The 14,395-nt window shown below is 41.0% G+C and overlaps 1 protein-coding gene across 1 annotated transcript in view; it reads left to right on the forward strand.

Moving 5' to 3' along the window:
- The first annotated feature begins 761 nt into the window (after positions 1-761).
- The window catches only part of tyr (tyrosinase), a 38,463-nt gene continuing 24,829 nt past the window's right edge, over positions 762-14,395 (forward strand). The window contains exons 1-2 of the mRNA XM_055637261.1: positions 762-2,101; positions 13,836-14,052. Coding sequence (XP_055493236.1) covers positions 1,268-2,101; positions 13,836-14,052 — 1,051 coding nt within the window. The 5' untranslated portion in view covers positions 762-1,267. The remainder of the gene's footprint in view (positions 2,102-13,835; positions 14,053-14,395) is intronic.

The raw sequence follows: 14,395 nt of genomic DNA on the forward strand, positions 1-14,395 counted from the left end.
TATCTGTTCTCCCAAGCCTTTCCTGACGCCCTCTGAGCGAGGACTATTTATATATATGTATGTAGCTTGCTTGTGTGTACTATTCTTATAACAAATGTAAAGCACTTTGGTCAACAAGAGTTGTTTTTTAAATGTGCTATATAAATTAATGTGACTTGACTTGACTTAAAAGGAAATTTAATTTTGGACCATTTAATCTTTTCACGTATGCATGAATTAAACCCATAAATATCCACTTCTCGCCTACTCGTCCGTCTTTGCGGGCTCCATTCCTCGTTCATGAAGTGTACAATTACCTTGACATGAATACAGGATTGTCCGTGTTAGCAACTTTATTCTAAATTGTCATCTGAGCCCCGACAAAGTAATGGAATGACATTTAAAAGGTCTAATTAATACCGCCCGTCCCGCTGAGTTACTCCAGCATTTTGTGCCTATCTTCAGTGTAAACCAGCGTCTGCAGTTCCTTCCAACACAAGAAACATTCTTGTGCGAGGCTTCGTTAAACTTCAAATGCACCCTGTGGTCCAGAGCCCGAGGATTAAAGAAACTCGTGCTCCTGCGCCATTCAAGCATTGCGCTTGTGATCCACAATTCGCTTTGTGCCTTAAATGTCAGCAACACCGTTCAGATACATCAACTCGTCCTCCTGAGTTGCACCAGGGCAAATTCTTAACATTCTCTGATGCGTTGGACTGAACACGGGATGCTCGTTTTTTTTGCATTAGATTAATGAATTTCACAGCCATCGCGGACCTTATTCTGCACAGAACCACTAACTGCAGAGGAGAATAGCCCGCTTACATTCTGTGGTACAGTATGAAGGGACGTATTTCCTACGTGTCTTGTGCTATCTCCAAGTTATTTTGAGTAGACCGTGAATGTTGTTATCTAACCATCCTTAATTCCATCTTCCTTGTGGCTTCCTTTGAAGAAAGTTTGAGTTACAAATTATTTAGCCGTAACGTGCGCCGTTGCGTTTGATGAATCGATAGAGTCTTCTCTGTGGAAATGTGAATAATTATGTATTACCGTCTAGAAGTAGTTCAACTATTATATAAGCCGTTGAACTAATCATTGTTGAGAATCACACAGATTTTGAGCGGGAAATGAAAATAAAAGGCATTGTAAACCCTCACCAGATGTGCGCTGTGGTGATGATTTGCGTAATCAGGGAAGAAAAGCTCTTTTCATTAATCCTGGACATGTGATGCGAGGTTGAGATATAAGTCGAAGTATTTGAATCCTTGCTCTGAATCGAGGCAGAATGAAACCACCCCAAAACGTGGTTCTTTGGTTTCTTTGCGTTCAGAGCCTTTGCAGACTCTCTCTTCAACAATTCCCCCGTGCGTGTACCTCTCCAGATGCACTCGCCAGCAAAGAGTGTTGCCCAGTTTGGCGTGGGGACAGTTCCCCGTGTGGGGTGAGGTCTGGAAGAGGTTCGTGTGAAGACGTGCTGCTGATCTCCGCTCCTTATGGAGCCCAGTTCCCGTTCGAGGGAGTGGATGACCGGGAGAAGTGGCCGACGGTCTTTTACAACAGGACTTGCCGATGCAACCAAAACTTCATGGGCGTCCATTGCGAGGACTGCAGGTTTGGCTTCGTCGGTGCCAATTGCGCAGAGAAACGCATGTCCATCAGGAAAAATATATTGGACCTGAGTGTCGAAGAGAAGGACCAGCTAATTGCCTATCTCAACCTCGCTAAATACACCATCAGTCAGACCTATCAGATCGCCACAGGGACTTATGCCCAGATGCGCAATGGCGCAAGTCCCATGTTCAGAGATGTGAGTGTGTATGATCTGTTTGTTTGGATGCATTACTACACGTCCAGAGACGCGCTGCTGGGTGCGACCGGCCTTTGGCCAGATATTAACTTTGCCCACGAAGGCCCAGCCTTCCTTACCTGGCACCGAGCCTTCATGTTGCTGTGGGAAAACGAACTGAGGAAGACAGTAAATAATTACAACTTCACCATCCCTTACTGGGACTGGAGAGATTCCGAATCGTGCACCATCTGCACTGACGAGTATATGGGAGGCCGCCATACCACAAACCCCGACCTTCTCAGCTTGGCTTCTATCTTTTCCGCATGGCAGGTACTACACAAATACATATTTTACCTCCACATTTATTAGTGCAGTGCAAGAGAAAGTAACTTAAACCGTGCATGTTCACAATTGCAAAATATTATTTCTATATATTGGTCTATTTTTCTTCCTTGTAGGTAATAAAGTGACCTGTGGCGTATTCGCTGATGTTTTATATCCTGCAGTATTTTATTATGTGGACAATATGTGAACTGACTCTCAGCTGCTCCAGTGTTGGTGGTGAGGGGGGTGGGGGGTTGGTGGAGGGTGGGGCTCATGAACATGAGTAACTGCAAAGTGTTCCCTGCGCTGGTTTTATGCCACTGTCCCACTTAAGAAACCTGAACGGAAACCTCTGGAGACTTTGTGCCCCGCCCAAGGTTTCCGTGCGGTTCCCGGAGGTTTTTGTCAGTCACCCTACCTCCTTCCACTACCTGCAACCTCCGGCAACCACCTGCAACCTCCGGGAACCGCACGGAAACTTTGGGTGGGGCGCAAAGTCTCCAGAGGTTTCCGTTCAGGTTTACGTGAGACAGGGACATAAGACTGAAACCCATACCATCAACATTCAGAGGCAGGTTCACTCTCTTGAGACCATTGAATATCGGAAGTATTGCTATAGTTGCGGTACTGTGTAAGCGTGGACTACAGTAACAAGTCTTGTTTTAGTACTATTACATTCAAATAGTAATAAACATGATTATATTTATAAATATATTCATATTTATTCATATTTAAATATAATATTACTCAAAACGAGACTTGTTACTGGAGACCACGCATGCACAATACCTTAACTATAGGAGATTCCTAATTTGCCTTTCCTTTCATCCACAATTGTCAGGCATTTTAAACGTATTGGAACAAATTATTTCTCTGTATAGTCTGTCTAATCTGCCTTGGTAGTGCGCCATAGGATCTGAAGACATGTACACAATATAGAGTGAAGATATCCAACTCACCAGCATGGCCCTCTACCATGTCACTGCCTTTAAATTATCAGACTGTTTATCTAAACACCATTATTGAATTTTATCCAGTGAAATATTAGAAAGTGCATAATCATTGACTGCCCAATTCGCTATAAAAATCTACTCCTTAAGCTTTGGCTCTACCCATCTCCTTCAGCCTGTAGGAGGGTCTCGACCAGAAACGTCATCTATTCCTTTTCTCCAGAGATGCTGCCTGACCCACTGAGTTACTCCAGCTTTTTGTGTCTATCCCTTGGAATTATATTTGAAGTTGACTAGTTGTTTGCATCCTTGCTGTGATATTTGATCTTTACCAAGCATCTGACCCACATATCCATGTCAGCAACAAGCGATCCTATTTTCTCCTCCTTGTTACCACATCCACCCTGTTCTTCCACTATGAAACCCTGGTTTCTAGCATTGATTGCTCCAATACACAGCAGACTGGCCTCCCATCATTTCCCTCTAAACCTCATCCATAACTGTGTTGCTTGAATTTTCACACATTTTAAGTGTGGTTTACCACATGTCCAGTTCTGTTGACATTGGCTTCTGGTTATTCAACAGCTTGAAATTTAAAATTACTTTCACATTTTAAATCTATCTAGGGCCACTCTCCTCCTTATCTCTGGAATTTCCTCCAACTGTACAAGCATCCAAGAAATCTGTTTATTATTATTACACGTTCCGAGCTATAGTGGAAAAATGTATTTGGCATGCTATCCGATAAATTGTCCATTTGAAAGTAACATCAATCCATGTGGAATATTGTGTAACAAATACAATTATATCATGCAGAATATTGTGTTATCTGGTCCTTTATTTCTGTTTGTGCGAATCCACGAATGTTATGGTTCTACACTAAGCATGAAGCTCGGGAGTTTATTTCTGGTTCTCAGACCTGTTGTCTTTTAAGACACCCCTTAAGTCCTCAGTGACATTCAAGCTTGTGCTCAGCTATTCTGGTGTGGCCAAACATAGACTGGATCAAAATGTGATTGATAATGTACATGTGAATTGCCTTCAGAAATGCCAGATAAATGCAATCCAGTGCAATTATCAGATTATTTTTTATTATTATCCATTTCATCATTGGTAACACCATCATTTATTGCTTGACTGTAGTGCCCTTGAACGAAACAATGATGAGCTGCCCCTTGGGGCTGCTACAGTCCTTCTCATGAAAGTGCTCCCATTGTTCTCTTGATTGGGGAGATCCAGGATTTAGACCAGCTGGGAAGAAACTGTCCCTGAATCTGGAGGTGTGCATTTTCACAACTCAATACCTTTTGCCGATGGGAAAGGGGAGAAGAGGGAGTGGCCAGGGTGTGACTCATCCTTGATTATGTTGTTGGCCTTGCCAAGGCAGCATGAGGTATAAATGGAGTCAATGCAAGTGAGGTTGGTTTGTGTGATGGTCTGTGCTGCATCCACAGTTCTGCAGAAACTGATGAGGACACTTTAGCTATGTGACATCAAGACCTTTGACCATTTAGGAATGTGTGCAGTCTCAACATCTTAACAGTAGCCATGACCCTTCTGCTCAGCTGACTCTAGAATCAAGTCTCTCATCTCTGCTACCATCGGGAAGAAGGTACGGAACCTGAGACACATGACCTCTAGGCTCAAGAATGGCCTATCAATTATCTAACTCGAAGAACCACACTGTACGAACCTCAGCACAATTCTCTCTCAGCACCAAACTACAATGCGTTTTGTGCAATGGTTGCACTATGTCCTTCAGCTTGCACTATTATGGTCTTTTTGCCTAGTATAACTGATAGTTTATTATATTATTGTTTATTGTATATCTATTTGCTTTGTTGTGTTAACATGCCTATAATGCAAGAATTCACTGTCAGTCCTGGTATGTGTACCAGTTCTTGACTTTGACATCATACTGTTAAGATGTCAAGACTGGATTGCTTAATTGTTATATACAAAAACCGGAACAATGACTGTCCCACGACTCCATCCCCTGAACAATGGATCTGTCTCCAACAGGTACACTGGTTAACATAATGACACGGGAAATAATACTGAGATCTCAATAGGGAAAAGCATGTGCATCTCTCTTGAACTGTTATCACTATTCATAAGCCCCTTAGCAAGTGCACTGCTCTTTCTGAAATTCAAAGGCAGGATTTATTTGGTCCTCTCAAAACTCTTCCCATAAGAGAATATATACTTTAAATAAAAGAAACTATAAGAAAAATAAAATATTCTTTCAGAAATTAGATGATGCATTCTCAACCAGGATAACAGTTGTTTGCCTATCCATTGAAATCATAAGGACTATGATGATAGATCCATTACCATGGTCTGCATGTCCATGGAGCTCACAACAGACCCCAAGGTTAACAGCATTGGTTCTGTCCATAGTCTAAACACTTGACACAATATGAACACAACCAGCTTCCAGGGTCTCAACATGAATGTCACTTATTCATTTTCTTAAGAGATGCTGCTTGACCTGTTGATTTACTCCAGTATTTTGTGTTTATCTTCGTAAATCAGTATCTGCAGTTCCTTCCGACACTTGCTTCCAAAATTGCTAGCTGACTTTTGTGGAAGGCACCGCAGTACAATGAGATGGGCTGCACTCAAACAGCAATCACCTTCCAGAGTCTGGGATATATTTGAAGTGTATCTTTTAATATATTTGGAGGGGAGAGCTTAGCTGAATGAATGGAGAATGGGGAGAGGGAACTGAATTATGGTGTGAAGGCTGGAGAATGGGGTTAGGAGGGAGATATAGATCAGGCATGATTGAATGGCGGAGTAAACTTGTTGGGCCGAATGGCCCAATTCTAATCCTATCACTTATGATCATATGATCTATGAGTACCACTGGCATAAGATTCCATAGCAAGCAGTGGCTTCACAAGATACTAAGAATGATCGATGGCTCAGTAGGCGTCTTTGATTTCACATTCCTTGTGCTGAGTTTTAGATAGTGAGAAATATCTCTCCTGCCTTTCAGAAGAAAAGTAATTATATTCTAATGTAGTGTAGTGCATGAAATCAGGATACAGTTGCATCGTAAGTGTGGTGGAAGTGATAGTCAATCTTAACTTTGATATGTAGGAAAGAACCACAGATGCCGGTTTAAATCGAAGGTGGACACAAAATGCTGGAGTAACATTTTCTTCAAACTGAAGGGTCTCGACCCGAAACGCCACCCATTCCTCCTCTTCAGAGATGCTGCCTGTCCTGCTGAATTACTCCAGCGTTTTGTGTCTACATTCACTTTGATCTGTTCTGTTCATTCGTGTATTCTTATCAAGGTGGGTGGTATGCTGGTTTATAGTGTACGTGTAATAATATACAAGATGATCAGTCTTTTGTACTTGCAGAAGGCAGTTAATACTACTGTCCCACCTCGACGTACGTGCATTTCTCCCACTATCCCCCCCTCCCCCTTTCCTCTCCCCCAGTCCTCCTAGATCTCTTCTTCTGGATTCACATTTCACTCTTCTTCACTCCATGTCTTTTTCTTTTCATTTCTGGCCTTTGTCCACCCATCTGCCAATCGAACCCCTCCCCTCACCTGTATCCACCTATCACTCGCCAGGCTTTGTCCCACCCCACCTCCAGTTTTCTACCCTCTTCTACAATCAATCCGAAGAAAGGTCCTGACCTAAATGTCGCTACCCATGTCCTGCAGATATGCTGCCCGACCCAGAGTTACGCCAGCACGTTGTACCTTTTCTGGAAATCAGCATCTGCAGTGCCTTATGTCCCAATATTATTGTCTGCACTCCTATTATAATGTAACTAAATATTGGGCAATCAAAACAACATGCTGATTTTATGAAGGAAGTATGGTCACTGTTATATTAGTGGAAACGTCACAGCCAATTTATCCCCAGCAAAGATGGACTAGAATTGCTGCAGTAAATCAGCTGGTGAGGCAGCATCTCTGGAGAAAAAGGATGGGTGACATTTCGGGTCGGGACCCTTCTTCAGACTGAAAGTAGAGGGTGGGGGGAGGGTGAAGAGCTAGAGGTGAGAAAGGTTCTGCAGCTGGTTCCTCAGCCAAGTGAGTGAAAGTGAATAGATGATTTTGGTCAATGCCGTTGATGCAGAAGTAAATAGTGGGGATGTGTTGAGAAGAGCACACAAAGGTTTTTTTTTAAAAGAGCAGGAGAGGACCTGAGGGAAAAAGTTGCAACTCTGCGTCCATAATAAATCACACACCATGAACTAACAGATGAATTGGACTCGCTTTATAATTTATATTGTGCTTTGGGTGATATTATAAAGCAGGTGGTGGCACTGCAATGCTTGATTAACCTTTGCACATTTTATCTGAATGCTGAGTGGACACAACATTTATGCTCTCATCTCATTACCTTTCTTTTAGTGTCCAGCCAGCAGAAACCATGCAGTTTTGTGAACAAGACCATATCCAAGCAATTTAATTTGATGAATGGCTGGCACTAGTTGAAAGGAACTGGCAAAGTTAGGCTTGCATTTCATACAATCATAGACAGGTACAGCACAGAAATAGGCTCACTTGATCCATGCTGATCCTGATTTCAAAATATGCTTATCCCATTTGGCTGCATTTGGCTTGTATCCCTCTGTTTCTCTATTCCTTTGATATCCAAATACCTGTACCTTCTAAATATTGTCATGTTATCTGCTACCATTTCCACAGCTCATTCCAAATATTCACCACTGTGTGGAAAAACTCATCTCAGATCTTTATTTTTTTTTCCTTTCATCTTAAACCTGTTCCCTCCAATTGACTCTCGAGCCGCAGAAATAAAATCTGCTATCTACCTGATTTATGTCGCTCATAATTTGATAAACCTCTATAAGGCCACCATTGGAATGTCTAAAGTGGGTTATGATGATCAATGATTCATTCATCGACCAGGACCCACAGCTATTGGACTTTTGTAGTACCGTATCCAGAGCAACTTATATTTCGATTGGGCAGCTTACAACCCAACGGTATGAATATTGATTTCTCTAACTTCAAGTAACCTTTGCTTTCCCTCTATCTCTGACCCTCCCCAACTAGTTTCACTGTCCTTCTGATTCATTTTACTGGTTTTATGCCTCCTTGACACCTTCCACTCAGCTAACAACGATCATTCTACATTTCCTTATCATCGCTGGCTTTGATCTGTCATTTTCACACCTTACCCTTCCATATCTCTAGACTCCCTCTTCCTTGACTCTCAGTCTGAAGAAGGGTCTCAACCTGAAATGTCACCCATTCCTTCTCTCCAGAGATGCTGCCTGTCCCGCTGAGTTACTTCAGCATTTTCTGTCTATCTTCGGTGTAAACCAGCATCTGCAGTTCCTTCCTACACTTATCCATTTTTTAAGAGTTTGACTCCTGCCACTGATCAACATAGCTATCTTCTCTCAATGTATTTGCAGACTGTTCCAGCAAAACCTGTTTGGCCCTTGAAAATAAAGGACTTCTCCCCTACTTTGCTTCTCACCCAAGAAGACTCCCAGACTGAAATCTATTGCAGTCCATCTTCCCTTTAAAAATTGAAGGCTGTCTTTAAGTTGTGCTAAGAGATCCTAGCCACTCACATCATAGGGGCCTCTGCTGATAGCATTACAGTTTGTGACAATCATGGCAGGCTGCCTGCATTGGATAGGAAAGGGTTAATCACATAAAGCCATCCCCATGTCCAGTTTCCATTTCCCTAAAACTGGTTTCAAGCTCTTTTAAGGATTAGGGGGAAGTCTTTTAGGACCAAGATGAGAAAATCATTTTTTACACAGAGAGTGGTGAATCTGTGGAATTCTCTGCCACAGAAGGTAGTTGAGGCCAGGTCATTGGCTATATTTAAGAGGGAGTTAGATGTGGCCCTTGTGGCTAAAGGGATCAGGGGGCATGGAGAGAAGGCAGGTACAGGATACTGAGTTGGATGATCAGCCATGATCATATTGAATGGCGGTGCAGGCGCGAAGGGCCGAATGGCCTACTCCTGCACCTATTTTCTATGTTTCTATGTTTTTATTAAGTGCATTTTCTGCAATCATTGAACAGTTATGACTTCCGGTGTACTTTCACGTGGCCTAGTAAATTACCAGTGTGAACTTTGACCAGTAAAATGCATTCATCCCTGCTTAGTTGTAATGAAAAACTGAATGATTTGTATTGACCATAAGTAAAGATTGAATTGAGATCAATTTAGAGTTCTACCACATTTAGGTATACCAATTTATTTAATGGTGGCTTTATAATTCCATGAATGTAGGTCAGTTCATGTTCAGAAGTCCATACATCTAAATATGAAACAAGAGAGTTGTCCAAGTTTCATTGATCTGCATGGTAAAGAGAACTGCCAACTGTCTAGGCTTTTCAGTTGTCCTTTAGAGTCATACAGCACAGAAACATGCTCTTCAGCCCACCCTGTCTATGCCAATCAAGAAACCCTATCTAAGCTTGTCCTATTTGACCTCATTTGGCCCATATCCCTCTTAACGTTTCCTATCCACGTACCAGTCCAAGTGTCTTTCAATTGCTGTTATAGCACTTGCCTCAACCACCTCTGGCAGCTCATTCCATATATCCATCACCCTCTGAGTGAAAAAATTGCCCCTCAGGTTCCTATTAAATCTTGCCCCTCTTATCTTAAACCTATGTCCTTTGTTTCTTGATTCCCCTATCCTACGTAAAAAACTGTGCATTCAGCCCATCTATTCCCCTCATAATTTTATACACCTCCATAAGATCACCCCTCAGCACTCCAAGGCATAAAGTCCTAGCCTGCCCAACCTTTCTATATAGTGTAACTCAGGCCCTCAAGTCTGAATATTGTGACATTGAAAAAAAAAATCATCATGATATCCATTTAAACAGGTAAGTATATTGGGACAGTTTGTTTTATAGGAAAGATGTGGAAGAGAAATGGAGTACATTTAAAGGTGAAATTTTAAGAGTACAGAATCTTTATATCCCTGTTTGGTTGAAAGGAAATCCTAAAAATTGTAAGGAGCCATGGTTTTCAAGGGAAATTGGACACTTGGTTCGGAAAAAGAGGGAGATCTACAATAATTATAGGCAGCATGGAGTAAATGAGGTGCTTGAGGAGTATAAAAAATGTAAAAAGAATCTTAAGAAAGAAATTAGAAAAGCTAAAAGATATGAGGTTGCTTTGGCAAGTAAGGTAAAAGTAAATCCGAAGGGTTTCTACCGCTATATTAATAGCAAAAGGATAACGAGGGATAAAATTGGTCCATTAGAGAGTCAGAGTGGACAGCTATCTCCCGAGCCAAAAGAGATGGGGGAGATATTGAACAGTTTCTTTTCTTCGGTATTCACCAAGGAGAAGGATATTGAATTATGTGAGGTAAGGGAAACAAGTAGAGTAGATATGGAAACTATGAGGATCAAAGAAGAGGAAGTACTGACACTTTTGAGAAATATAAAAGTGGATAAGTCTCCAGGTCCGGACAGGATATTCCCTAGGACATTGAGGGAAGTTAGTGTAGAAATAGCAGGGGCTATGGCAGAAATATTTCAAATGTCATTAGAAACAGGAATAGTGCCGGAGGATTGGCGTACTGCGCATGTTGTTCCATTGTTTAAAAAGGGGTCTAAGAGTAAACCTAGCAATTATAGACCTGTTAGTTTGACGTCAGTGGTGGGCAAATTAATGGAAAGAATACTTAGAGATAATATATATAAGCATCTGGATAAACAGGGTCTGATTAGGAACAGTCAACATGGATTTGTGCCTGGAAGGTCATGTTTAACTAATCTTCTTGAATTTTTTGAAGATGTTACTCGGGAAATTGATGAGGGTAAAGCAGTGGATGTTGTGTATATGGACTTCAGTAAGGCCTTTGACAAGGTTCCTCATGGAAGGTTGGTTAAGAAGGTTCAATGGTTGGGTATTACTGGTGGAGTAGCAAGATGGATTCAACAGTGGCTGAATGGGAGATGCCAGAGAGTAATGGTGGATGATTGTTTGTCAGGTTGGAGGCCAGTGACGAGTGGGGTGCCACAGGGATCTGTTTGGGTCCACTGTTGTTTGTCATGTACATCAATGATCTGGATAATGGTGTGGTAAATTGGATTAGTAAGTATGCAGATAATACTAAGATAGGTGGGGGTGTGGATAAAGACGTAGATGTTCTAAAGTCTACAGAGAGATTTATGCCAGTTGTCCAAGTTTGGGCTGAAAGATGGCAGATGGAGTTTAATGCTGATAACTGTGAGGTGCTACATCTTGGCAGGACAAATCAAAATAGGACGTACATGGTAAATGGTAGGGAAGTGAAGAATGCAGGTGAACAGAGGGATCTGGCAATAACTGTGCACAGTTCCCTGAAAGTGGAATCTCATGTAGATAGGGTGGTAAAGAAAGCTTTTGGTGTGCTGGCCTTTATAAATCAGAGCATTGAGTATAGAAGTTGGGATGTAATGTTAAAATTGTACAAGGCATTGGTGAGGCCAATTCTGGAGTATGGTGTACAATTTTGGACGCCTAATTATAGGAAGGATGTCAACAAAATAGAGAGAGTACAGAGGAGATTTACTAGAATGTTGCCTGGGTTTCAGCAACTAAGTTACAGAAAAGGTTGAACAAGTTAGGGCTTTATTCTTTGGAGCGCAGAAGGTTAAGGGGGGACTTGATAGAGGTTTTTGAAATGATGAGAGGGATAGACAGAGTTGACGTGGAAAAGCTTTTCCCACTGAGAGTAGGGAAGATTCAAACAAGGGGACATGACATGAGAATTAAGGGACTGAAGTTTAGGGGTAACATGAGGGGGAGCTTCTTTACTCAGAGAGTGGTAGCTGTGTGGAATGAGCTTCCAGTGAAGATGGTGGAGGCAGGTTCGTTTTTATCATTTAAAAATAAATTGGATAGTTATATGGATGGGAAGGAGGGTTATGGTCTGAGCGCAGGCAGGTGGGACTAGGGGAGAATACGTGTTCGGCACGGACTAGAAGGGTCGAGATGGCCTGTTTTTGTGCTGTAATTGTTATATGGTTATGTGGTGATATGGTTTTCAGATGTAACATTTTGAAGAATATAGTAGAAGCCATAACATATTTGCAGTGGTTTTTTGAACCTTAGGAGGTGAGCACAGGAGTGGATATATTTAAATGATTTGAATGTTACAGTTTCATCTAGATTTCCAGATTTCTCATATCAAAAATATCTGAAGCTGTTTGTAATCTTGAGGTTGAAACTAATTATCTAGGTTGCATGAGTTAAAATAACATCATGGAAAAAGTCAGGAAACAATAACTCTTTCTGAAGCTTAAATATTGTTCTAAACTTGGAATTTCAGGTCCAAAATGTTACAATCAAATGGAAAATCCAATTTTGAAGGACCAACAATTAAAATCACTCAAAATAGTAGTTTATGTCGTTTTGGTTGCTTTTATAATGAGGCAGAAGACAAGTATACAAAAAAAATACTGCTAACTAAGAAAACAGAGTAAAAATAATTCAGAATAATTTATGTGTAAAGGTTTGCCTTTATGATTTTTGTAGGTTAGTGGACAATTCTATAAAATTGTTTGCTAGTTCGAGATCCTCCTTTGTCAGGCCCTTGAATCAGGAGGATCAAATCCCCACATCTATCAATGCCACATTGAACTTCTGTGGCAAACGCATGGGTCACTGCTATTGACCACAATTTGCTAAATGCCTTCATGAGTGAAAATGCTTTGGAAACTAACACTGAAAATTGATAACCTTGCTGTCAGTCATAAATAGGTTATGGTGTTAAGAAGGCACACTCACATGTTCTAGCTAGTCATAGAAAAAAAGCAATTCTTTCAGGTACTATTTGATGATTTATAAATAATATCCTGGAAATATGACATTCCTGAAACTCAATCATTGTCATTCATTGCACCCCTGAATCTATCAAATACGTAATTCTCTTGAGATCTTTTAATTTTATGTGTAAATATAGAATTATTGTTCTGGCTAATCTTTCTGGATCATTTCTGGTGTCAATTCCTCACTTATCCTTTGCTCGATTCCTCAATTCCTCTCTCATCATTGGTAACAAATGACTACCACGGTTTTCACCTGGGACTTCTACATAGCACTCTGGAATCTTGCTCTCAGTAAGGCCACATTGTAGATCACAAGCACAAAACCCCATGAGCAGAAATGCAATGGATAATGGATGCCATGGAAATTGTTCATCTATGGTGCATATATGCATACTGTAAAAAATAGATGATTTCTTGATGTTTCACTAAAAATATACATTAGCTATGTAGCTTGTTCCTTGCTCTTATTAGCAAGTATCTGAAAAATCCTCTATCCATGTCCTCCAGAGATGCTGCTGAGTTACTCCAACAATTTGCATTCTTATTTTTGTAAACCAGCATCTGCATTCCCTTGTATCTAAGTATCCATTAGAGTCAAGTATCAAGTATTTTCCTTTAGAAGAAGAAGAAAGCTATAGGTCTTACAAGCACTTGATCAAAGCCAAAAGCAAGGAGTTGGCAGTTTTGTCAATCGCATAAAAAAATTCCAGAAACTATAGACATAGAAGGATTGAGGGAGTATGTAAGCCACGTTCCCCTTACAACATTTTAAACTGGACTCCTCTAATCTCTAGGAAGTCCAATATTTATTTTGCAAGATGTCTGTATGTGACAGGGGACATAGTCAATGGCATTTGCATCATGTTGTGTTAAGCGCATGTAAATTCTCCAATGTTATTGCAAATGTATAGCATTGACATTAACAAAAGTAAAAGGTATATGTTCTTTTTCATGATATTACATTTTTAAGAAAAGCTGTATTATTTTGACGCAGGTGATTTGCACCAGAGCACAGGATTACAACCGCCGTAGAGTTCTGTGCGATGGCTCTCCTGAAGGACCCCTTCAGCGAAATCCAGGGAACCAGGATCGCCAGAGAACTCCAAGGATTCCGAGCTCATTAGAAGTGGAATTTTGCTTAAGTCTCACCGAATACGAAACTCCACCCTTTGATAAGTTCTCCAATTACAGCTTCCGGAATACATTGGAAGGTTTTTAATTTATGTTTTATCGTATTATAGATTCTGTGTGATTTGGAAAGTATTTTGTGACATAGATTGTCAAAATGACATTTACATGCTTGATATAGTTATTTGGTCAGCACCTTTGTTGAAGTGAATCTACCATCTATGCGCCAAAAAATCAGGAATAAAAACATATGGAAGAGCAGGATATTGTTTTCAAACCAGAAGACTTGGATAGATTTTATACAAGGCCAAGGCAGCTGCTATTTTCCCAAGGAACATGCTCTTTAAATTGCAGCTAATGTGTAGCAAAGACTCCCTGGTCAATTCTTCTCTTCCCACCCAAAGCACCCCCCCCCCCCCCCTGGTA

Source organism: Leucoraja erinacea, chromosome 6 (assembly GCF_028641065.1).
Source record: "Leucoraja erinacea ecotype New England chromosome 6, Leri_hhj_1, whole genome shotgun sequence".
Taxonomy (NCBI): Eukaryota; Metazoa; Chordata; class Chondrichthyes; order Rajiformes; family Rajidae; genus Leucoraja; species Leucoraja erinaceus.